This window comes from Haliotis rubra, unplaced genomic scaffold, assembly GCF_003918875.1.
Source record: "Haliotis rubra isolate DU_JTF1 unplaced genomic scaffold, ASM391887v1 Scf982, whole genome shotgun sequence".
NCBI classification, from domain to species: Eukaryota; Metazoa; Mollusca; class Gastropoda; order Lepetellida; family Haliotidae; genus Haliotis; species Haliotis rubra.
The window spans coordinates 167,947-194,475 of NW_025767726.1; the positions used below are offsets into that span (position 1 = coordinate 167,947).

Here is a 26,529-nt window from a genome sequence, read left to right on the forward strand (position 1 = left end):
AGAGCGTGGGTTCGATTCGATACCCACAACCGATTGTTCACATAAAGCTTTAGGATGTCGTAATACTGTATTGTTGGGAACACTACCACATATTGTTGCGAAATATTCTACGACGATAACCCAATTTCACCCTCAAGAATCACCTCACCTCACTACGACATAACCAAAGAATTAAACAAGAGTAACTCAACGGTGCATTTTGTAACCTGTATGTGTGAATATTATTATATCAGAATGTCACCAACAACGATTTATAAAGAAGTACTGTTCTCTATCTGAGTGTGTTTTGAAGCCTCTGATTGGCCTGTCAGAATCGAGTCCATATTTATTTATTCATTTATTTATTAATTAATTAATTAATTGTTTTACATCATCATGCTTGTACTGATATGAACTAGCGGCTGTCTATCCTCAAATAGCTTTTGTTGGTTCACATCACTACACTTGAATTGATATGAAATATAGATCTACGCTGTATACAATCTAAACAATCGTTTATTCTTGTTTCATATGGTTACACTTGATTATGATATAAGCGCTGTATATCTTGAAAAAAACCGTGTGGTTTTGTTTTGTTTTACATCGTTACACTTGATTGTGATAAATGCGCTGTATATCTTAAACGATCGTTGTTTGTTGTTTTTCATCGTTACACTTGATTATGATATATAGGCTGTATATCTTAAACAATCGTTGTTTGTTACACTTGATTACGATATAAGCGCTGTATATCTTGAAACAATCGTTTTTGTTGTTTTACATTATTATACTTGAATTGTGAGAAGAATTCGCTCTACATCCTTAAACAATCACATTTTGTTGTTTTACATAATCATAATTGAATCAATCAGACTTACATAGTCGCTGTATGCGCTTAAAATTATGTCTTAAAATTGTATCAGTTTGATGTTTAACTTTCAAGTGCATAAAGTCAGTTCATTCAGTAAAGAAATCCTGCAATAAGACTAATATATTACGAAGAAGGAATGCTTTTCTCGCCTCGATCCACCTGCCTTCTTCCCCCAACAGATAATCCCGCTCAACGCGCTGACATCTGCCGCATGTGACCCAGATACAGACTCTCTGCAGACAGGCTGGGCCATGTCTGCTAAAAATAGCCTCTAATTTGCCTTCACGCAGACATTGCAAGCCGCCATTTTGTGTCGGCCGATTTGTCTGTAAATAACAACGTACAGTTTTAATACCGTCCAAAGCAACATTGTCGGTACCGTGGGTGGGATATATGTACAAACAGTGTCTGTCTAAGTAGATATGGCAACCGCTATGGATATTGATAGAGAAGAACGCGAGACCAACATGAAGTTAATCCGTCTGATATCGGCACAGCCTGCCCTTTGGGATGCTAGGAGTCAGCACTATCGTGACAGGACTTTCAAGAGCGAGGTGGTCAGGGAAATTGGTCAGCAAATGAACTGGACAGGTGCGTGTTTTCATCAAGGTTATTACAAATGGATTATTGTTAAACGTTTGAGATATTGACCAAGATCTTATAAAACGATCATGTAAAAATATCTGGAGAAATCTTGTGTTTTAGCAGTTGTTGTTTTAGCAGTTGTTTTTTGTATAAAGTATAAACAAACGGACGGTCTGATACAAAATTTAGATGTTATATACATCGGAGTCATATCTTGGTGTCTGGTCTGGTTAATCCATTTTGGACTGGTAACATTTTGAAGTTACCAGCCCTGATGTCTGGCTGTGGTTTTTGCTTATTTCATACACTGCTGAAGCCCATTTTGGTGTCCCCTGCCGTGATATTGCTGGAATATTGTATAAAGCGGCATAAAACCCAACTCACTCACTCACTCTTACACTCTTAGGTAGTTTACTCCCCATGGAGATAAGAGTGAGACTGAAAATTGAGTGCACACTGATCTGTTGATGGGAGTATTATGGTTAGCACTGAGTGTATGGAGGTTAGCTATGTAAATACCCACATGCTATTGCTATCTGCCTACAAATTAGTGACCATATACTATCTTATTATCAGGGAAAGAAACCTTTTAATATTCCCCACCAGACCACTGAGTGGACAATAATTAGTGGTCCTGTCTGTACTTCACTGGTCCAAAATAACATTCATAGATTTACTTAACCATCAATACAAAATTCACTGGCCACCAGGACCACTGCAAACTTATCATTTAGTGGTCATGATGAATTTTTACTAGCCAGGGACCACAGGACCAGCGTAAATTTCGCATTATATGGTATTTGCTACAAATGTATTAAATGCTACCATAGACCAAACCCACAGAGTGGTCATACTCGATGAGTTATTTACAAGTAGCTGAAATATTACTGAGTGATATACTAGTATTAAACAAACAAACAAGACCATCGATGGTGTACCGCTGTTCTCTGGTAGAATCCATGAGCTGTCTGAATTCACAGCTGGAACAACATGTTCATCGGAAGACATGGCAGCACAAACTGCAAGTAAAGAATACTACTGCACCGAATGTTATAATTAACATGCTGTATAGTAAATAATATACCAGATCTCACCACCTGTCCTCAGCCACCCAGGGGTCCATGTAAGGTTGCAGAATGTTCATCACTGTCCACCATGGCCATAACCAGGGGGCCTTATAGGGTTGCAAACAGATTATTACATTAGGCTAGGACTTGGGACCAGCGGCTTAAGTCCCCAACTTCCTTATGTGGAAGGGAAAACCACCATCAATGTGTTTGAATCTCAAATATGCCTACCTCTGATACACTGACTACTACTACTACTACTAAACAATAAGCAATGAATCCTTTTGTCACATGGCTGGCTATGTAACAAATGAATTTTTCTATTAGGCCAGACCAATTTTATTCCTTGTTTTACGGATCTGCCGGTCATTTTTTTTGTTGAAAAAATAAAAATTAATTTTCCCCGCTCAAAAAATATAATTCTAAAGTTTTTGTTGGCAAAAACTGTAAACTGACAAAAAAGTTTTTTAGATTGCGTCTTGCCTCACATACCGGTACACTTCATAAATTGCCAAAAGTATAATATACACATAGAAACGAATAAGGAACACATAAAAGTACAAGTGTTCCTTTATTTATTTCCAGAATTTCACCCACTGTGCAATACATACCTTGTGAAGAAACCTGGAAAAGAATAGAGGAACACTTGTAATTTCATGTGTTCCCTTATTTGTTTCTATAATATTATATTGACAGGTGATTTTGTTTTCTCTCCTGCCTTTAGGTTCTCTGATGACAAAAATCTGTAAAACAATAAATAAAATTGGTCTGGCCTTATCATTGAATAAAATACCTTGACGATATCCAGTGTTGAAGTAATGATATACATTCCGTGATATTTGTTAAGGACCATCTTGGTCAAAGGTATAGTCCTCAACAAATCTTCAGACTCAGTCAGCCTGAAGAACTGGGTTTCTGAATTTAATACATGTTATACAGGGCACGATTTAAGCATTTTAGACTGACTGACTGAGTTTGGTTTTACGCCGCTTTTAGCAATATTCCAGCAACATCACGGCGGGGGACACCAGAAATGGGCTTCACACATTGTACCCATGTGGGGATTTGAACCCGGGTCTTCGGCGTGACGGGCCAACGCTTTAACCACTAGGCTACCCCACCGCCCCTTAAGCATTTAGAAGTTCAACTGCAAAATGCAACCTGATATTTATACCAAACAATATATATATATACCACCAGTCAAAGAACACAGACTTCAGCCAGAAAACAGAATGATGAGGAACTGGCTTAACGTAAATGATCTTAACAGACCCAGAATATTTTTAATCACCAAACCCCAAACTCAAGCATTATGTATAATTTACATTGAGCAGCAGGTGCAACCACTTTTGGTCTGGTGCAACAAGGGTATTACCTACGGTTGCACTGGGTGCAAGTAGGTTACATTTCCTTAAATCTGATTGTTCAGGACCAAAATATGTATAGTTTTAGTCAAAGGTGTTTTCCTTTGCAAATCTTCAGTAGCAATCTGCCTGAAGATCTGGATTCCTGAATAATTATAAATATGCTATATTTTCAACATTCTCTTAAGGTATAATTTATGTCTCCAGATCATGCAGTTATCAAGAAGTTCGCCAACTTGCGGACGTACTACACGAAGGAACTAAACAAGGAACTCGTGAGTCAGGTCCACAGCCGGATGAAGGGTGATGGGGAGGATACCTACAAGTCCAAATGGCCGTACTATGACATGCTGGATAACTTCCTCCGGACACAAGTCCGCACATTAAAGAAAATCCATTCGAAAATGGTGAGGGGTCATTATCAACTGATTATATGAGATAAAGCTATTTCATAGGTCATTTGTTGGGGGGACACATGTCAGAATATCTTAGTGCTGTATCCCTACCTCCTGTACTCACAAACCAGAGTCTGAAAGTTCAGCTACAAGTAATTGGTGATTGAGTCATCGTGTTTACGGCCATTTTTAACAATACAGTGAAACATTGTTATGTCAAAGTTTGAATTATCGGGTGTTTTACACAACTGCAAAATGATGGTTAGTGAGTATGGTTTTATGCTGCTTTGAGCAATATTCCAGCAATATCACGGCGGGGAACCAGAAATTGGCTTCACATATTGTACCCATGTGGGGAATTAAACTCGGGTCTTTCGCGTGACAAGCCAACCCTTTTACCACTAGGATACCCCACTGCCCCTAAAATGATGATTAAATAAGTGATGACCAAGTTTACTTTGAGCCAACTGTAAATTCAACAAAATGGTGGGTCAGCTTACTGTGTGGAGAAAGCTGAAGTGATACAGTTCTCACCAAACTACAATATGATGCTGATATGCTAAGAATCATACTCTGGGCAGTTATTGCTACCTGTGTACATCTGGTAAGAATGGATGCAAGACCAGGTGGATGGAGAACACTGATTGTACAAATTGTTGTATTTGACGTCTGCTTTCAGGAGAGCATCAATACTGATGATTGTTTATGACGTCTGCTTTCAGGAGAGCATCAATACTGATCATTGTTTATGACGTCTGCTTTCAGGAGAGCATCAATACTGACTCTCCCGGAGTGATGAGAGTAAACCTTGACAGTGACAGCATCGAGCACATATTTGAAGACGCAGACGACCAATCAGAGGGAAGTAAACTGGACAGCCCAGATGCTAATCAGGACAATCGCCAAGGCAACCATTACTTCGTGGATTGGGATGATGAGTCAGTTCCACGGAAACTTATCAAACGTGAACCTGAGATGTACGTGTATGAGGCGGAGCAACGGTCGGACTCAGAACCATCAAATCCTCGTCAAGTGCTGCCATCTATACCAGCAACTCCTAGCGTGCCCCATCCAGTCCCACAACGTCCTGTCAGTCACCATACCACACCCATTCTGTCTCATACCACGCCTACTTCCTCCTTTGCTAGTCCAACAGTACTTTTTCAAACTGACATGTCGCATACTGATGCAGAAGATGATATCTTCGCAAAGTTAATATGTTACCAGTTGAGACGTGTGAGGGATGGAAAGAGAAAAGAACTTTTAAAAATTAAAATCCAACAAATGATTTTTGAGACATTATTTGAAGATGATTAGAACACAACACAGTATGAGACCCAGGTCACAAATTTTGGTGTCTCCTTCCGGGATTCGAACCCGGGCCTTTGGCGTGAGAGGCCAGCATGCTAACCACTACACCACTGTGCTCCACAAAGGGAAGACAAACGTTGGTAGTTAGAATCTACTTCACCCCAGAAACCCTATGGGGAGACAAAATGGGTAGGTAGGACCTATTCTACTGTAATTGGGACTATTGCACCCCAGAATCCTTATGGGGGAGACAAAAATGGTGAGTAGGGACCTTATTCTATCCTGGAATCCTTTTGAGGAACCAAACACTGGTACTTGGGACCTATTGCACCCCAGAGTCCTTATGGGGGGAGACAAGAATAGGTAGTGGGGACCTATTTTACCCTGAGATCCCATGGGGATCCTGATGTGTAGAAATACCTCAGCAACAAACACAATCATATTCATTCCATTTATTCCCACTATGACAATAAACGGTTGTGAAGCTATGGTTTGTTGGTATCCTCCACCTATACTATAGGCTATAGACAACAACAACTGTGTATGTTATGACATTTATTCCCCACTCTACCCATTCAATACACATTACAATGTCAGACCATCACAGTGACAGATATCACTGAAGTACACTGTAACAATTCTCACATATCATACAGCTCTGGACGACCTTCAACTTACCTTTTTGCAGTCACTCTCCATTACTTTCAATATTTTTTGTCCATCCTTTAAAAATTCTTTTAAGTTTAAGCACATTCATAAACCTGATTCTTTTTCAGAAAAGTCCTCCTTGGGGTACATATAAGCATTTAAATGTCCATTTTAAATCCTACGACAGTTGTAACTATATTTTTCAATAAAATATTTACAAAACAAAAAACTCATTTTGTCTTGTGAGACCACCCCTACAGAGCCCCACGGACCCCTACAGCCAAGAGCAGGTAACTCTCGCCGTCTACCTCGTACCTCACTTTTCATGCTGTTGTTCTGTAGAATAGACGTGCGTGGTGTTCGTTTCGAGTTTGCTCTCCTACCGATATGATATCATATCAAAACAATATATACTAATTCTGGTAATTCAAATACTCCTACATGTATAACAATGCTTTGGTGTTTGTAAGTAAAAATATTGACATGAATACAAACAATTAGAGAAACTCAACAATATTTTAGTGACTTTCGTCAAGACAAAAACATGGAACAAGCTTCACATTATTTTATAAATATATTCTTCAAACATGAACATCTTCAAACTTCATATAACATTTCTATTGCCAAATTCAGGCCATTTCATTATTTTTCAAGTCACACCTTGCAAATCTGGGCCTTTTCAAACCCTTGTAAACCTTGTAAGTTGGGTAAGTAATCACTGCTCTTAACACATGAAGAAATTAATTAATTTACCCCAAAGGGGCCTTGAAATTTATACAAACCTGTAGAGGTTATGAATTCTTTGAAGAAAGTCCTCCTTGGGGTACATATAAGCACTAAAATGTCCATTTTAAAAACCTACGACAGTTGTAACTATATTTTAATAAAAATATTTACAAAACAAAAACACACGATTTTTGTCTTGTGAGACCACCCCTACAGGACCCCTGAGGGACCCCCTACCGGCAAGAGCAGGTAACTCTAGCCGACAACCTCTGCACCTCACTTTTCATGCTGAACGTAATCAGACAGAATGAGGGGAGGCGGGTGGCCATACCCCAAGGAGGACTTTCTTCAAAGAATTCATAACCTCTACAGGTTTGTATAATTCTTTTTCAGAAGAAGTCCTCCTTGGGTACATATAAGCATAAAACAGACTCCCAAAGACAATAAAACAGGGAGTGGTATTTTGTCTGACACATTGATCCAAAGTAACGGATCTACAATCTATAACCTTACCTAGTCATGTGGATAGGTGCGATGTCAATTGGGAGCGGCTACAGTGGTCCAAGGACCGGATGGATGTCAAAGCTTATATGCCCATTGGCCTTGATGGGCCGTGAGCAAGGAGAAGGAGATAAACTCCACCTCCCAACCTCAGGTGGAAGTGGAGAGTGAATACAGGGGACTTATTAAAACAAACTACTGTCCATAGTACTGAGCCAAAAAGCGTGGAAAAAATGGAAAGTATAAGCTAAGGCTAACGGAGACTGTATATATATACCAGAGTAGAACAGGGATAAAACCAGCACCATATACCATCACCAATAAAATGGGTGAGGAATAGAATCCGCGTGGGAAAACAGAGTACTTCATCAACAAGGATTACCACCACTGCAAGAAGCAGAGTAGTGCTACTCTGGAGTCCACCAGACCGTCCTTCAATCGAGCTGGGAATTCTAGCACATTGATGTGAGCTAGGACCAAAGGCCGAAAGCTGGGAGGAGGAAAGGAACAGAGGTAGTCTGCGTCGTTGCTGACAGAGGACATCGGGTAACAGGCACCACAGTAGAATCCTGGCGACATCGTCGGCAGTGTAACAACTGCATTTCTGCGCCGAACCACTGCAGGGTTGCCTCATTCTCGGAGGATAGCTTACTGGGCCGGCAGGCTAACTTCGCCCGCCGACTTACCTTCCTGAAGAGGCTGCTGAGAGGAAGCAGCCTTGCCCTTACCTTCACCCTTGCCCTTCCCTAGCTGCTGCACGGCATTGCGGTATTGCTCTTCAAAAGAGCGATATACAGACTTCAACACCTGGTTGTTGGAGGTAAATGGAGGCAAGCGCCGACCCTGACAAGCCGACACTTGACTGTGGCCAGATGACACCCCTAGGGCAACCAAGGCATAGATGCACTCATCAACCACCGGGGGGTCAAACAGAACAGCCTATCCCATCAAGTAGCGACGGCTAAGCTCCGGGAGATCGAAGCGTGACCTGCTACCTGACAAGAGAGGATTGAGCTAGTCTCAGGTCATGTGGGACGGGTTTTGGCGGGAACAAGGGAGGTAACTCGGGGTGAGTGATTGTACGGACGCTTCAGTTAATTTGAATAGGATTCAAGGTTTCCACTTGACCGTCGAAGGAGAAGGGAGATAAGCAATAATCATGAGTCAGGATAAGGAAAAATTATATGCTTATATGTACCCCAAGGAGGACTTCTTCTGAAAAAGAATAACTTATATTAATGTACAATTTTACCCTTTGACCCATCAGTGATGTATACTGACAGGATGTTTTATATTTCAACATCAGCAAGATTGAGGAGTGCTTGATCGATTGTTATTCTCAAAAGACCTTCACAAATAGTATCTGACCAAAGCAACTCAATACGGTCAGTTCGTATTTGTTACTTACACATGACTGCTGTGCACCATGGGATAGCACCGACAAGTGAATCATGTTACGCAAGGTAGTAATAATAATAATAATATTGAGCTGTACAAAGGGAGATAACTTCAACATTCTTAACTGCCATGATGGTCAGTTGTATGGGACTGAGTGAAGGTTTTACGTTACTTTTAGCAATATTCCAGCAATATCATGGCGGGGAACACCAGAAATGGGCTTCAAACACTGTACCCATGTGGGGAGTCAAACCTGGGTCTTCGGTGTGATGAGCAAACACTCTTAACTACTAGGCTCCACTCCGCCCGACAGTCTGTGGCCTCAATCCCAGGAGTGTTAAGGTCAGATTGTCTCAGCAACAAGCATCACTCCTTGCCATGGATAATGGAGATTTATAACAGTCGGTGAATGGAGCTCACCTGTGACACCTGTGTGGGAGTCGACCCAACCTACAGGTCACAGTGTCCTCACCACTACACCAACACCCTGGACACATCACTGCGTGTATAAGCTGGCAGCAAACACAATGTCTCTCTTGATCATTGCGGAGGCTTCCTCCATTTTCTGGAAGAGCACAGGGTCTCCGATGATCCTGGCTGCATTCCGCACATCATGTAACGTCTCGTGCAGTCTCTGTATACAGCGGACAATGATCCCTTCCTGGACGTCAGTCAGGTCAGTGATCTCGGCAAATGGCTGAAATTCGGACAAATTTACTTTTGGTGGTAACCAATGTGTGGGTGGTTGAGTCAAGTAAGGGACCGTTCATAATTTATGACTGGGGTGGGGGTGATGCTGATTTTTATGGAGAAGCATGTACAATGTGACTGAACCCCCCCAAAGATTTATGTACAAAATCAATGACACCCAACCCGACCCCACCCACATCCCATAATTTTAAAATCTTTCTATGTACAAAATTGCTGACTCCACTCCCCCTAGTACATGTGTACAAAATTGATGATCCCCCTACCTCTCCAGAACAAAATGGGTGACAAACACACACACACCCTCACCCCTAAAATCATCACCCCCAAGCCATAAATTATGAACAGTCCCTAATATTGTTTCACTGTGTGGAAACCCATATATTTGACAGACTGACATAAAACCATGACAACCTGAACATGGCATTACTAATGGATAGTGATGCAATATACAATGCAAAGCAGTAATACATGATACGTGATCATTCTGTATTGATACCTACTGTAATTACAAATACATTGTCCCTGAAATTCACCACTTAAGATGACTTAGTCAGATGGGTTCCTTGAATGTGATTTGGAGTTATGGTCACATACTCTGTCACAGAAACCCACAGGGAGACAAGCTGGAGCGCTGGTGATTCCTATCCACCTTTGTATAGGTGGTGAAAACAGTAAAGACTACTAACCATCCCTCTGGCCCACTCAAACACAACCTCCATGATGCCGATCTTGTAGTCCACTGCTGGTACCTGCATCTTGTGATCCTTCTGCAACCGATCAATGCGGTCCGCGATCTCCAGGATCCGTTCATGGCCCTAAATATATACGTATCACAAAGCTTTATTAATACAGCTGAACAGTGTGGTTGTGGAAGCTATTAAAAGCCAGGGTATTGTGACAAACCATGGATCATAACCAAGAGGAATGTTTCGATTAAAAACAAAACATCCTGGTACACCAAAGGGAGGCAACTTCATACCTAACTAAACCCCCCAAAACATGCTGTCATGACCACTCCCTAAATAGTGTTCAAATTCATCAAATGTTTATTTTTTAAAATAGAACTGTGTCATTTTTAGCCTCCGTGCCTCCCACATGATTGTGATAACATTTTAGTGCCCCCTACCTCTTTCACTATGTCATTTTTTCAAGACTTCCCTCTTAAATTCTTTGTTCCCCTCCCATATAATAAGTTACCTGTCCCTAATCCCTGTTCAACAATGTTAATGTTGTCAAACCCAGTGAAAGGTCTGATCTCACCTTCTTGAGGGTATCCGTGAGGTTAGGCTCGCTGGATTTCTTCTGTTCGAACACCATGCAGGAGAGGAGAGCGGCAATGTCCGTTGGGTGGAGGTCGGTGAGGGCATTCTCAAACACCAGCTCCGTGATCATCAGCTCATGGGTGCTGATCTCACAAGCCACGCGACCTTTCAACTGCACTGCATTGTTGGCATCGATGTAGTTCAGATCTTGTAAAACCTAAACCGAATTTCTACCATAAAACAAGACGCTGGTGCTCACCTGTTTTATTTTAGAATGTTTGCATAATAGGGTCAATAATGACTGAATATTTTATCTACTTACAAGTAATAGAATATTCAAACACAGAAAATGAAGAAAAAAAGAACACTGAAGTTCACCTGAATTCTCTGGATTCTTATAATTAACAATATAATAAAGTAAAAGTACATTATTGATAGCATGATAAAGTTCTTGATTGATTGGTTGTTGTTAAACTGAGTCAGCAGTTTTCCACTTATATGATGGCGGTTTGTACTGACTGACTGAGTTTGGTTTTTACGCCACTTTTAGCAATATTCCAGCAACATCACAGCGGGGGACACCAGAATTGGGCTTCACACATTGTACCCATGTGGGGATTCGAACCTGGGTCTTCGGCGTGACGAGCCAATGCTTTAACCACTAGGCTACCCCACCGCCCCTGGCGGTTTGTAAATAATCAAGTTTTGACCAGACAATCCAGTGATTGACATCATGAGCATCAATTCCATGAAAAATGTGAAAAGAATCATTCTCCACCAAAGCCTCTCTGTGTATTTTACCATTTACACATCCCCTCATAGGAGTCAGAATAATCTTCAACTTACAATATAAATTCAATTGAAACAGAAAACCATAATTTATCATAGGCTCATAGGTTATTCTGTTACGATTTAAAAAGGGTCAGATATCTCTGTCTGAACAACTGACCTTTATCCTCTGCTCATACTCTGGTAGGAGGGTGAGACTCTGGTCAGACAGCAGAAACTTGAGTCTCTCGTACTCCTCTTGTATGGACATGTTCTTCTGGACGTGGCGGAACTGGAGGCAGAAATGGAGTAGTGACTGAGGATGTTGGCTGAGTGAATGTTGATACAATCATGGGGAGATATGTAATTTTTCAAGTAAAATTGATATTTTTATACTTATCCTGACTCATGATCTTTTGCTTATCTCCCTTTTCTTTTCGAATGGTAGTGGAACACTTGAATCCCTTGAAGTTCCCGAAGCGGACGTAAAAATACACTCACCCACGAGTTACCTCCCTTTTCCCGCGTAAACAGTCATGTGACCAGCCTTACTTGTCACTCTCTCCTGTTTTCTGCCCAAGCACTTGCATCTGCTGTGCAATCCGAAGTGTTTCCAGCAGGGAGGTCAGGAGGGCTTGACCTTATTTTAGGATAAGTATAAAAATATCAATTTTACATGATCTTTTGCTTATAGAATCCGACGGATTGGTGGTGGGTCAGGCCATTTCCTGGATTCATCAGCTGTCCTTAGATATGTAAACCACACACCACACCCCCACCCTGGGAACTGTGTAGCAGCATATCCGAGATCCTATTCTTCCAACTTCCGTTATAACTCGGGGGGACCACTTCTTGTCTTACTTCCATCTCAGACAAGTTGAATCATCTTGATTCATGTGGCTTCAGATAAACTAGTATCTTCTTATTACTAGATATCTTATAACAACCCATAGATTATGATAAGATCTTTATCATAAATGAGTTGCGACCCCTTCACAGTACAGGTAAGATCTTTACCCGTACAGGATCTTTAATCACTCATGCTAGCCTGTCCTAGACTGTGCGCATGGACTTTCAAACTAATACTTTTCCTTAGTAAAAGTTATCAACAAGTCAACGTGATAAAGGGTGAGATTTTCCAACTCAGCGCCTTTGTGGAGCCGTTAGTAGCTGTGCTACAACGAGAGGCCCAAATTGGTGAATGCCTGAGACGTCTTCAGTGGCTATGTCTCGGAGGTAGTGGTTGGCAAACACCGTGTCCGACTTCCAAAAGCAGCCCTCCATAATTGCTGATATAGAGCAATTTCCATGCAGAGCTAGTGCTTCTGACTTAGTGCAGGAAACTCTAAGAGGTTCTAGTCCTGCTGCTTTATAGGCTCTCAATATGACGGCTCTCATCCAGAACGCTATTGTCATTCTTGAGACTTCTGCTGGTCTCTGTGGATAATGGGATGAACAGATGCTTGAATTTTCGTCTCCTTGTCTTAGTCTTTGAAGATATATCTTCAGGGCTCTGACCGGACACAAGGATAGGTCCTCTATATCCTCTGGTCCGAGGATTGTAGATAGCGTTGGTACGTGGAACTGTCTATCTGGCTGACCAGGTAGTTGGTTCTTGGCAATGAAGTCCCATCTAAGTCCTAGATGAACTGCAGCATGTTGCCCTCTGTTGAATCTGGTTCAACCAAAGTTCAGCGCATGTATCTCTGATATTCGAGCTGCCATGGCTAATGCAAGCAGGAACAGAGTCTTCTGTGTCAGCAGCTCGAGTGTAGTCTGGTCTAGAGGTTCGTAGAGCATCACTGGTAAGATGGCATAGAATTAAATTCAGATACCAGGCTGGAGCTCTGAATTTCTTTGCTGGTCCTCCAGTTTAAAAGATCTCAGCAGAGCAAGTAAATCTGGTACTTTTCGTCAACTTGATGCCCGTTTTCATGGTAATCACTGTACTGATGGCAGTGAGGTATGTAGATAATGTCGAACCTTTCAGATGTCTAGTCTGTCTAAGATGACACAGATATTCCGCCACTTGAGGATGAGTAGCTATCATAGCAATGGAAGCCTTTCCGCCTTTCATAAGTCTCAAACTTCAGCCATTTGTCATCATATAGGTTACAAGTTGATCTGCGTAGCGCTTAGCGTTACTGCTTTGGCTGCCCTGGCGGAGTATCCTCTTTCTTCAAGCATGTTTTGATACGGTCCACACGTGTAACTGGAACAGTGTTGGGTTTCCGTGGACTTGCTTGGTGTCGCGGATGTATTAGTAGGTTCAGCCAATCTGGTAACTTGATTACTGGGCTTCGAGATCTTCTATTAGGTCTAGGAACCATACTCTCAGCTGGCCAGTATGGCGCAACCAAAGTCAGTTGTAGCATCTGTGTCTGTTTGATCTTGAACAGTACTTTCAGCAGTACTATCGGGGTGGAAAAGCGAAGCGTTTAATCCTTCCCATGATATGCTCAGTGCATCTGTTGCCCAGGCTTGAGGATCTGGAACTGGTGAGACAAACGTCTCTAGTTGTTTGTTGAACCTCGTGGCAAACAGGTCTATGCATGGGGATCCTATTTCCTTATGTTGAGCCGAACGCTTCTGGATGGAGCATCCATTCCGTAGGTGACGAAAAGTAGTGGTCTTGAGAGAGCATCTGCCAGTACATTCTTGGCTCTGGGTATGTGATGCGCCTTTATCCAGATGTTTGCCTCCTCCGTGATGTCAAACAACTGGAATGTGAGCTGCAAGTAGGCTTGGTGATCTTGTAGATCCTTGCCGCATTTATGGAAAATGCCACTGTAGAGTTGTCCGTGTAGATCATCAGCATTCTGTTGATCAGCAAGCTCGACCATAGTTGTAAAGGCGTTGATCACTGCTTTCATCTCCAGCAGATTGATGTGATGATGCTGTTCTGTTTTGGACCACTTCCTTGATGCAACTTGATTGTTGAGATGTGCACCCCATCCCTGCATCGATGCATCTGCGTAGAGATGTGTGTCGAAGGCCGGCTCTTGTAAATAGGTCCCTCCACAGAGCGTTCGACCTGTGGGTCCACCAAAGTAGATACCTCTTGAGATTTTCTGGCAGCAAGATAGGTCGATGCTGTCCAGATGTTTTATCAGGAACCGTTGCAGCTGTCTTAGTTGTAACCTTCCTGTGCGAAGTCAAGTCTTGCGCCGATGTTAGCAGACCGAGTAGACACTTGCCATGATCCTAGTGTTAACGGAGAGATGACTGCTGGTGGAATCATGGCTTGTATCTTGACCCAATGATCTTCTGGGACCACAATTCGATTCTGTGTTGTGATAAACCTTATCCCCAGCAATTGAAGATCTTGTTTTGGTTCCAACTCCAACTTCATAAGGCTCACTAGCCATCCTAGTTGAGTGAGCAACTTAATTGTGAAGTTCAGCTGCTGTCTGAGTTGACTGGCATCTTGGTGAACCTGTATTCCGTCGTCCAAGTAGAAGGCACTGCGTGACCTCAATGATGTAGGTATGCGACTATAGGCTTGGTTATTCATGTGAATAGCCACGGAGCCGAAGATTCCAAACGGTAGGACGTTCCATTGGAAATGCTGCCCTCTGAATAGGAATCGTAGATACTTTCTAGATTCCTGATGTATCGGGATGTGAAGGTACGCATCCTGCAAGTCTATGCTGGCCATGTAATCTGCTGGACGGATGAGTAGTTTGAGTTGAGGTAGGTGGATCATTCTGAACCTCTTTGGTTTCAGTAGGTAGTCTTTGTTGAATTTGAGCATGTTGTAAATCAGTCTGAACTTCTCCTTGGAGTTCTTCTTGGGTACTAGAAAAATTGGGGAATAGAAGCCGGGAGTGAGATGATTCTGATCTATTATCTCTACAGCATCTTTCATCAGTAGTGAGTCGATGGCTTCTTGTAGTTTGTCTGCCTGTTCCTCTGCATAGTTGAAGACCATCGGGCTGAGGGTTAGCAGAGGTGTGGCTTTTAGTTGTACTTTGTATCCTTCTCTTAGTACTTGAGAGACGTAGTCGTCCTCTAGTGTTCCCCAATTCTTCCAGTACCCTTTTAGATGTCCACCCACTGTCGACAGTTTTACAGGAACGGCTGGGGGTGGAAGACTCCAGTCGTTCCGAACCTTGATATCAACATCTAGTGCCTCTGGAACCTCTGGGGCCGCGGCCTCTCCCTGAGTTTCCTCTGTAATTTCCGGATGGGCGACGAAAAGATCCTTTGCCACCTCTGAAGCTGGAGTACTTCTTGTCCTTTGCCTTCTGTATTCCGGAATATTTGGACTTGTTGTTATACTTTTGAGAAGTATGACGGATGATGTTGGCCAGAGTATCTATGGTTTTAATCATCATAACTTCTCTGGTATCATGCATAGCTTCCTTAGCTGCATCATCTATTAGTCCTTCAAATATAGTAGGTGCCTCCCATGGAGCTCTTAGTAGCGGTTGGGTGAATCTATCATTCCAAGAGCAGGAAGCCAGTAGCCCCTGTCTGCGTAGTAAGGTGAGTCCCGCAGATATAGATGTGAGATGGTCCGACAAAAAGTATTGATCCTTCTTTTTTGTAATGAGGGCTGAGTATATCATCTTATCCTCTTCCGAAGTTGAATTCTGGAATTTATTTATCAATGCTTCATTGATGGCTCTGGACCTAGCCAACCCGAAGAAGGATCTCCTTGTAGCAGTATCAAGTTGAGATGGCTTTTTGTCTTCCACTTTATACATCTTATTCCGGGAGTCATTCACAAGTTTGATGTTATCATCCCAATCAGGCGCCTTAGTGAATGGATCCATATGATGTAGGGGGAATCTCTTCATATTAAATGATGGTAGGTGCTGACTCTGATACTTGGAAGCTTTCGCGAAGGTTGTGCGTAGGTTAGAGGGTACATTGGATATAGGTTCAATTGGAGGGATTGTGACGGAGTCGAAGTCATCGTTGAGCATCATATAAGTGTAGGCTTCATCTTTATCCTTAGAAGGAGACTCCAAGTTCAACCCGTTAGCAATCCATGCTGTAGCTTCTGAGTCTGGGAAGACGAAGTCCGTTTGCAAGTCCGAAGTCTCCTGATTATTAGAGCTAGGTCTCAACAATTCATCCATCTGCGAACCTGTTTCCCTTCTTGAACCTTCATCCTCATTTCGCGAACCTCTATCTGAGGATTCCTCCCTATGTGAACGTCTATCTTGGGAGTGTTCTCTTCGCGAACCTCTATCTGTGGATACATCTCTTCGTGAACCTCTGTGAGGTGAGCTATCTCTTCGCGAACGTCTATCGTAGGGCGAATTCCTGTGATGTGAGTCTTCTCTTCGCGAACCTCTGGCTTGAGGTGAGTAACTTCACTAACGTCTGTGAAGTCGCAGAAGTAGATTTGAGAGTAGGTAAGTCATCTCTTCTATCCTCCAAGATCGTCCGACTGTGGAGACCTTCGCAAAGATGTACGTTCGCCAACGTAGCCTTGAGGTGAAGTTCCAAGAGGAGTAGATTCGCGCAGGCCCATAGGTTCGCACCGGTCCGTAGGTTTTCGCACGGTGTCGGTAGATGAGAGGCTTTTCCTAGCCTTCGATTCCTCCTGGAATCTGCGTTCCATCATCTGGTTGGTGAATTGAGTCATAAATTCCCCTGGGTCGAAGTTATGCATAGGTTGAAGCTGCTGCGGTGTCGATGAAGCGTTCACGAACGCTGATGAGTTATGTGCCTCAACTTCAATCCAAGAAGTAAGAGGTAGTATGTCAACAGCTTCCTGCTGTGACTGTAGTAGGGGACGATCTCGTAGTAGCAGAGGTCGACCGAGTCGCTGATCTCATAGATACTTCAGGTAGAAGTAATGGGGGTTTGTCAAAAACGTCTAGTTCGTGAGGAGGTACAATCTCTTCGTTGAAGGATTTCTGGTGCATAGATGAGCTAGCACGCGTAGATTTGCCCTCGGATCTGGTAACAGCTGACTTCTTCTGCGTTGTAGAAGAGGATGGCGTCTTTTTCTTAGTCTGAGACAGCGTCGACTGAGATGTAGACGATCTCTTCCTGGCCCCCTTACCAGCAGACTGCCCCTGTAACCTTCTAACTAAGCACCAGTATTATGAACATCGGCAGTAGCAAGCAACATACGGTTTGAAGGCTGATCTGCAGTTTTATCAACCGTGACTTGAGATGACTTTCTCACCCGATCCATGGGACGTCTATATATATAAGACAAATATTGATTAAATTGAAGATTTGATAAATCAATACAATAAGTACAGCGCAAGCTGGAGGAACATGGATTTATGCACGAAGAACATTGGGGGTGAGGATCAGCCACGGATAATCTGTGCCTGCAAACACTGCAGGATTTCATTAAATGTAAACAGAGTTACATGACGATGAAAACCGACTCAAAGTCAATAATTTTACAAAATTTTACAAATACTACATAGTAGTTATAGCCAAATCCATATACAGCGTAATTTTGAAGAATAGGCCTAAATAAATTCAAAGGGACACTAATTCGAAGGGAAGGGAGATAAGCAAAGATCATGAGTCAGGATAAGTAAAAATCATAATTTAATTATACTTATTTGCATGGTTACATGATTAAACAAACAAACATTAAAGCGTACAATCGCAAATCAAAAGCGCAATATTTTGTACTTGGGTTTACTTCCCTAGAAACGAAGCAGCCGGGATACCGAACCCAGTCAGAGCAGGTGGGTGTGCACACAAGTGTAACGGCTGGTTCATTTGCAGATGCCCTCACGGCTCATTGTGTGTGTATATATAGAGATGTTGGGTTTTGTAAATACATGCTCATTTTTTGTGTATAACATTTTGAAATCAACAGACATCATAACATGTCATGTGTACAAGTATCACACCTGCCTGTCTGTGTAATTACATAATGTGACAGAGACCGAACTCGGGCCATAAATCAATGTGTTTTGTTTATGGTGTATAGCCTGATAGGTGTTAAGTTCAAATTGCATGTGGTCAGTGATTGAAGTTGTGTATTGAATATTGTCATTAGCAGACAGGCAGGCAGACACATAGGTGTCAATAAAACAGACATTGAGTTTTGTCTGTGACAACGACATATCTATATCACAGTTGAAATTCTTGTAAGCTAAATAAACATTGAGAAGGTGACTGAGAAAGGTAAGAAGAGCGTGTGGTGAAATAGGCAAATGAAATTATATAAACAGTTAAATCGGTAATCTACTGTCATAACATATAAAAGCTCGAGCCTGTGAAATATCAACAAAACATTAGAAAAATAGCTCACGCCAAAGCTTTCAACGAGTATTCACCGGACAACCGCTTCCAAGCTCCGCGAACCTATTTCACTGTGCATGTGCTATGAGCGCAGCCAGCCCAGCTGTTGAAACCACTTTTTCCCCCAAGCGCTTGGGGAAAATTAGTGAATCGTTTGAACTCCAATTTCGAGCGCAGTTTTTTTCATAGCGTTATTTTTCAACTTTATAAGTTGAATTTGCATTTTTGATGACTTGTTTGGTAAGTCCATACAGAAAGGTATCAGAATCTGCAAAGTTGTGTTTTACGTTGCATGTGACCTTTAACACTGCTATCAAGCAAATAACGGTGTTAGGATCTACACCCAAATGTTGTTCCTCTCACATATACCATACAAATGCCACTGAAAGAAGCATGGGGTACTTAGGACCTGTCCTTCCCAGGAATCTCTACAGAGGGACAAACATGGGGTACTTGTCTCCTGCATAGGTTTCCACCCAATTTGGCATTGACCTTTTACTTTGACTTTCATGCTAAGTTTTCAAAATTATTGAGTCGGTGCTTCAGGTCATAAAATCAGTATTACCCAGACAGAGCTCCAGATAAGATTTAGCTCATGTGGGTACTGTACCCACTGTATTTTTTGGAGTGGGTATTATGAATGTTGAGTGGGTATTTCATTTTCCGTTACCCACTGCTTTCAAATATGTGCATATTTCAGTCATTTTACTCACCTAAATATTATGTCATTGAGTAAGTTTACTAAGCAGGTATGTTCTGCCTTTTGTCATACCTATTCAAACCCAACTTAAATATAATGGAAATGATTCATAAAAAATCACTCATCCTCTACTGACAGTACAACACTAGTCCTATACTAACAGTACAACTTGATATCAATCGATGTCTTTTTCATTACGCAAGCTATTTTTATAAATATATTCCGGACGCATTTGTTTTAAACTTTTGTCGTATCTAACATTTTAAATGCGTAATTGGTACGCAACAATTATTAATTCAATGCGATTTTGGAAATTTCTCTATGCTGGTGTATCCAATTTTAGCAACCTAGATCAACAATAAAGCCAGCGAGTCTATCTGGGGCCTCTGCACAGATGCCAACTCAGAAATTGCTCAAAAGGTGTGATTGGACCTAAAGTGTAATACTAAAAACACTTACATAGTGAAAAGGTGACAACTTTATAAAAATTACTTTTTAGGTTTATTCATGAATAGGAAAGATTCTAGATGAAATAGTGTGATGACCAATCATTATGCAGTGCCATACATTAAAAATTGTTGGTCAGGGGACACAAAATACTTTAATTCCTTACAAGATCAATTTGAAAATAAGCGCAATGCTAGCGTCATTAAAGCGAAATTTTCCGGGTTAGGCCATTTCTGTTGATGCACAGTGCATTACGAAAAATATTCCATGTGAAATTTTATCCACTTTATTTTTTCGCAAAACGGGCAGAAAAAATTTTAGCAACTAGCTAGACTTCAACAATAAAGCCAGTGTGAGTCTGGCTGGTGAAACCATCTAAATGTCTGCTGTCAACCACAGTACTCACATGGTCTTCAAACTTGGGACAGTTGATACACTGATACTTTCTGAGATTGTCTTCAAGAAACTGCAGAGACCGGAACTGCTCAACAAGACTGATGTCACGAAGGTGAAGGTCTTTCACAGGGTCAAGGCCACTCATACCAGAAAGGTTAGCTTCTGTCAGTCGCAGCAACTCTTGGGCCGTCATGGAAACGGATTGGCCAGGAGGATCATCTCTGTGAATGAGGGAGTGATAGTTAACTTGGAACAGCATTTCAGTCTAGAATTATGAGGTTCACAAAGAGAAGTGACATGAGATATTTTGTGGCTGGAATGGTTCTGAAACACTAATTATTTTCATGTGTTCAGAACACAAAAACAAGATCCCGAAGACCTGACCCCTGAGGTGGTCTGACTGGACCAAGGCTGGAGTCAAGATTAATTATTCATTTTGCTATACTGAAAATCACTTTAAAGTTTATGCAGTCTTTATACACTCCTATGTTTCATTAGAGTAACCGAAGATCCTGGTTAGAATTGGTCTTCAGCAACTCCTGCTTGTCGTGAGGGGTGTTTAACGGGATCGAGTGGTCAGACTCGCTGACTTGGTTCATGCATGTCATCGACTCCCAATTGCATATATCGAGGATGCTCATGATGTCAATCACTGGACTGTCTGATCCAGACCAGATTATTTACAGACCGCCGTCATATAGTTGGAATATTGTGGTGTTAAACAACAAACAATCAAGAACTGACTCCAAGATGACCAGTGCTATTAAGTTATCACCTGGATACGAAGCAACAGCCAGGACAATAACAAATGCCATCTTTTAATGTTTTCTGGTTTGATGAGTCTGGTAACCACTGACATTCCACTCTCCTGACTTACACTCTCTGAATTAGATAGCTTGAGTCAAGCTTAAAGACCTATTCTGGCTAATCCGCAAAGACTGATCTAGACACACACACTTTTTACCTATGACCAGTTGTGTTACACAGGAAAAGAAAGCCGATCTTACAAAATGTTGTGGGTTTTTTAATGCTGCACTCAGCAATATTCCTGCTATATGGCAGTAGTCTGTAAATGTTCAAGTCTGGACTAGACAATCCAGTGATCAACCGCATGAGTACTGATTTACACAATTGGGATAAGATGACCAAGTCAGCGAGCCTGACCACCCGCTCCCGTTAGTCACCTCTTACGACAAGCATGTGTAGCTGAAGACTGAATCTATCCTGAATCTCCATGGGTTCATCTAGATGAATCAATATGTACGATGAATGATAAGTTACAACCCAAATGTCATGGGTACAGGACTTACTTAAATCTTAGTTGTTGTCGTTTCTGTACATCATTAATTATCTTGGTTGGCTCCACCTTCAGTGTCTTTGTTGTCACAACACTTATTTCTTCGCCTTTCACCTTGACAACGTCATGCCAACATGGACCCTCGGGTTGGAACAATTGCCGAGACAGAATTGGCGATAACTCAGCAGAATGTTTATCATTTTGAGCAGCATCACCGTAATGTTTTTCACAAATAACAAGCACTGTAAATATTCTGTCATTATTCTGTCCCATACTTGAATTTAGCACCACACCCAGTGTGTTCCTGTGACTTGACTTGTTGATGACCACCACACGACCTGCAGATAATGCCTTGATGGCCGCTGGATGGGACAGGACAACAGACTGAAAACACAGGATGCCATGACATGGAGTGTTATCAATGCAGTTCTCGATTCTGATAAACTTGAAAAAATTATAATTGTATATATATATACTTATTCATCTCACACTTTTTTTTCTCCCTTCTCTGTCAATCCTGACTTGAAACATGCCTGGAACCCTTAGAATGTTTCCAATTACAAAACACGTCACCCAAACACACCCAGTATCTACCACCATCTTGCCTTGTTAAAGGACCGTTCATAATTTATAGGGGGGGGCTGATGATTTTAAGGGTGGGTCACCCATTTTGTTCAGGGGAGGTAGCGGGGTCAGCAATTTTGTACATAAAATTATTTTTAAAATTATGGGAAGAGGAAGGGGTAATTGATTTTGTACATGACATGCAGGGGGTTCACTTACTTTGTCCATAATCATTTTTTCAGAGAGACACTCAAATTGTAGATGCTTCTGAATAAAACTCATCATCACACCCCTAGCCATGAATTACGAACGGTCCCTAATGTCACAGCTCAGGCAGCAAGCATGTGCAGAGGCTCTCTCTGGTCATGTGAACTCTCTGAAATGGCATGCTCTTTCTAATTGCCACTGTCTGGAGATGTGTTTCATCTAGGAGAATAGGATAAGTTAACAAGTGTGTGCATAGATTAGAGCTATAAATGCAAAAATATTGAAATGAATCTTAAAATTACACTGACTGACTGAGTTTAGTTTTACACGCTTTTAGCAATCTTAAAATTACATATGTCCGCAATAACAACTTTACACTTTGCTGTGTCCACTTACACAAAACTACCTGTCATTGCTCAGCGTTGAGCGGGAGCGGGATCTGGTGGTCAGGCCCGCTGACTGGGTTGACACATGTCATCGGTTCCCTATTGCGTAGATCGATGTTCATGCTGTTGATCACTGGATTGTCTGGTCCAGACTCGATTATTTACAGACCGCCGCCATATAGCTGGAATATTGCTGAGTGCGGCGTAAAACTAAACTCACTCACTCACTCAGCGTTGAGTGGTCATTAATATGTCGACATACCATGTGTTTACATGGATAGTCAATGAGTGAGTGAGTTGATACATCACACCACAAGCCAAGTCACTGAGTTGTGCCACCTGATCTGGTCCACCTGTCTGTCGAGTGAGTGAGTGAGTGAGTGAGGCATTACACTGCTTTTAGCAATATTCCAGCAATATCACAGCAGGGGACACCAGAAATGGGCTTCACACATTGTACCCATGTGGGGAATCGAACCCAGGTCAACACTTTAATCACTAGGCTACCCCAACGCCCTGCACCTAATCTGAACTTTATTGAGAAGGTGTAATCCCAAATGTAACATATGTCAGATTTGAAGACTTAATTAACGGAAGTGTGTATTCATAGTTTATTGTTTTGTCATTGTGCACAAGTTACACCTATTCAAATCTTCTACATGACGAGTGAACGCTTTAACCACTAGCTACCACCAGCCCAGTCTGCTCAGTCTGCTCAGACAAATCCTTGACATCTGGATCTGATGACACTCAACACAACTACTCCTCATCTCATCTACAGAGTTTGGATTGATGTTACAGTTACCATGGCTATTCCTGCCCAAAAAAAGTTACCTGCAGATTCTTCCTAAGATCCTGATACTCCGACCATGACTTGAAGTAATTCTCAAGATCAATAGAACACATGAAGCACTCTATCTCCTGAATGTCCTTGACCTTTTTGGCCAGCTGCTGAATAGCGTCCCTGTGTTTTGTCGCATCCTTCTGAGCGTGGAACTCGGAGAAACTCCTCTTCATCATGTCCTCCACCCGGAGTTGTTCAACTCGCAGCAGGTTCAGAATCATTGTGTACGTCAGGCGGAACTGAGACTCTAACTTTGTTGGTTTGCCCTGAAAGTAGAATTAACCTTGTGTACTATAGGTCCCCTGCATTGAATGTGCTTGTTGTAAGGGATGGGCCATCTTTGTTGCTTGTTGTAAGTGATGTGACATTTCTGGTGCTTGTTGTAAGGGACGGGCCATGTCTGTTGCTTGTTGTAAGGGACGGATCATGTCTGTTGCTTGTTGTTAGGGACGGACCATGTCTGTTGCTTGTTGTAAGGGACGGGCCATGTCTGTTGCTTGTTGAGGGATGGGCCATGTCTGTTGCTTGTTGTAAGGGACGGGCCATGTCTGTTGCTTGTTGTTAGGGACGGACCATGTCTGTTGCTTGTTGCAAGCGATGGGCCATGTCTGTTGCTTGTTGTAAGGGACGGGCCATGTCTGTTGCTTGTTGTAAGGGACGGGCCATGTCTATTGCTTTTTGCTTGTTGTAAGGGACGGGCCATGTCTGTTGCTTGTTGTAAGGGGGACGGGCCATGTCTGTTGCTTGTTGTAAGGGATGGGCCATGTCTGTTGCTTGTTGTAAGAGACGGGCCATGTCTGTTGCTTGTTGTAAGGGACGGGCCATGTCTGTTGCTTGTTGTAAGGGATGGGCCATGTCTGTTGCTTGTTGTAAGGGACGGGCCATTTCTGGTGCTTGTTGTAAGGGACGGACCATGTCTGTTGCTTGTTGTAAGGGACGGGCCATGTCTGTTGCTTGTTGTAAGGGACGGGCCATGTCTGTTGCTTGTTGTAAGGGACGGACCATGTCTGGTGCTTGTTGTAAGGGACGGGCCATGTCTGTTGCTTGTTGTTAGGGAAGGACCATGTCTGTTGCTTGTTGCAAGCGATGGGCCATGTCTGTTCCTTGTTGTAAGGGACGGACCATGTCTGTTGCTTGTTGTAAGGGACGGACCATTTCTGGTGCTTGTTGTAAGGGACGGACCATGTCTGTTGCTTGTTGTAAGGGACGGGCCATGTCTGTTGCTCGTTGTAAGGGATGGGCCATGTCTGTTGCTTGTTGTAAGGGAAGGGCCATGTCTGTTGCTTGTTGTAAGGGAAGGGCCATGTCTCTTGCTTGCTGTAAGGGACGTGCCATGTGTGTTGCTTGTTGTAAGGGACGAACCATGTCTGGTGCTTGTTGTAAGGGACGAACCATGTCTGTGGCTTGTTGTAAGGGACGGACCATGTCTGGTGCTTGTTGTAAGGGACGGGCCATATCTGTTGCTTGTTGTTAGGGACGGACCATGTCTGTTGCTTGTTGTAAGGGATGGGCCATGTCTGTTGCTTGTTGTAAGGGACGGGCCATTTCTGGTGCTTGTTGTAAGGGACGGGCCATGTCTGTTGCTTGTTGTAAGGGATGGGCCATGTCTGTTGCTTGTTGTAAGGGACGGGCCATGTCTGTTGCTTGTTGTAAGGGACGGGCCATGTCTGTTGCTTGCTGTAAGGGACGTGCCATGTCTGTTGCTTGTTGTAAGGGACGGGCCATGTCTGTTGCTTGTTGTAAGGGACGGGCCATGTCTGTTGCTTGTTGTAAGTCCAAGACATAAGCAGTGTGCCTTTGATTATCCAGTGATTTAACTTTTAAATTGAAAACCATTATTACATACATACTTTCTAGGTTTGACATGACTTGTAGATCTATATAACTATAAATACCTGAAAGGTATTTGTAAGCTTTAGATCTAAAATCATGTAACCCTTTCCAATATGTAGACCTATGTCACATCAACACCAATGTAGTGAGTGAGTGAGTTTAGTTATACACTGCACTCAGCAATATTCCAGCTATATGGCGGTACACATCAATGTAACCTCTAGATCTAAATATTATGTACACTTCCATAACCAGTCTAAATACTCTATGTTTATGTAACATAAGATCTAAGCGTGATGTCGACCCACTCACCAGCATCATGCTGTGCAGATTGGACACCTCAGGGACATCTCCCTTACAGAGTATAATGACCGTTCCTGTCGTGTCCAGACCACGTCGGCCAGCCCGTCCAGCCATCTGGATGTACTCTCCCGGCAGTAAATCACGGAAGTTTGTTCCATCGTGTTTCCGTATGGAGTCAAACACCACCGTTCTCGCTGGCATGTTCACTCCCATGGCAAATGTCTCGGTTGCAAACAGGATCTACAATATCATGAAAGATGTATAAGAGCTTATTGTATCAGTCAGCTTTTACTGCTATCATTGTTCTCACAAATGCAAGTTCAGCATACACCTACATTCATAGCATTGTCCAATGAGAACTTGACATTATTTAACTGAATCTGAAGACGATGTATTAACTGAGTTTTCAACTGGAAAAGATGTTTTTTTTCAGAGCTAAACATTTGATAAGTGAGTGAGTTTAGTTTTATGCTACACTCGGCAATATACCAGCAATATGGCGGCGGTCTCTAAATAATCGAGTATTGACCAGGCAATCCAGTTATCAACATCATGAGCCTCGATCTACACAATTGTGATACGATGACCTGTGTCAACCAAGTCAGCGAGGCAGACCACCCGATCCCGTTAGTCGCCTCTTACGACAAACATGGGTTACTGAAGATCAATTCTAACCTGGATGTTCAAAGGTAAAAAGTTTGATTAGTATTTTATTGGAATACAGTTCTGTTAT

At 42.3% G+C, this 26,529-nt stretch overlaps 2 protein-coding genes across 2 annotated transcripts in view; one reads left to right on the plus strand and one right to left on the minus strand.

The window, feature by feature from the left end:
• Positions 1-1,031: 1,031 nt before the first annotated feature.
• On the plus strand, positions 1,032-6,432 carry LOC124265536. The gene is made up of 3 exons (XM_046700322.1): positions 1,032-1,441; positions 4,074-4,273; positions 5,027-6,432. Exons 1-3 carry the CDS (start codon positions 1,273-1,275, stop codon positions 5,576-5,578), a joined length of 921 nt encoding a protein of 306 aa, XP_046556278.1. The 5' UTR covers positions 1,032-1,272; the 3' UTR covers positions 5,579-6,432.
• Positions 6,433-8,118: 1,686 nt separating this feature from the next.
• Positions 8,119-26,529, minus strand: part of LOC124265533 (helicase SKI2W-like) — a 33,102-nt gene continuing 14,691 nt past the window's right edge. Inside the window, exons 17-24 of the mRNA XM_046700320.1 lie at positions 25,806-26,036; positions 23,651-23,926; positions 21,673-22,043; positions 20,373-20,583; positions 11,768-11,878; positions 10,817-11,035; positions 10,243-10,371; positions 8,119-9,542 (exon numbers count right to left, since the gene is read on the minus strand). Of these exons, the coding sequence (XP_046556276.1) occupies positions 9,342-9,542; positions 10,243-10,371; positions 10,817-11,035; positions 11,768-11,878; positions 20,373-20,583; positions 21,673-22,043; positions 23,651-23,926; positions 25,806-26,036 (1,749 nt within the window). The 3' untranslated portion in view covers positions 8,119-9,341. The remainder of the gene's footprint in view (positions 9,543-10,242; positions 10,372-10,816; positions 11,036-11,767; positions 11,879-20,372; positions 20,584-21,672; positions 22,044-23,650; positions 23,927-25,805; positions 26,037-26,529) is intronic.

Excerpts from the sequence above, each read along its gene's own strand:
- LOC124265536 (XM_046700322.1), top strand. The coding sequence starts at position 1,273 with ATGGCAACCGCTATGGATATTGATAGAGAAGAACGCGAGACCAACATG. Across the intron at positions 1,442-4,073 it reads TCAGCAAATGAACTGGACAG|ATCATGCAGTTATCAAGAAG; the intron begins GTGCGTGTTTTC and ends TTATGTCTCCAG. Across the intron at positions 4,274-5,026 it reads AGAAAATCCATTCGAAAATG|GAGAGCATCAATACTGACTC; the intron begins GTGAGGGGTCAT and ends GTCTGCTTTCAG.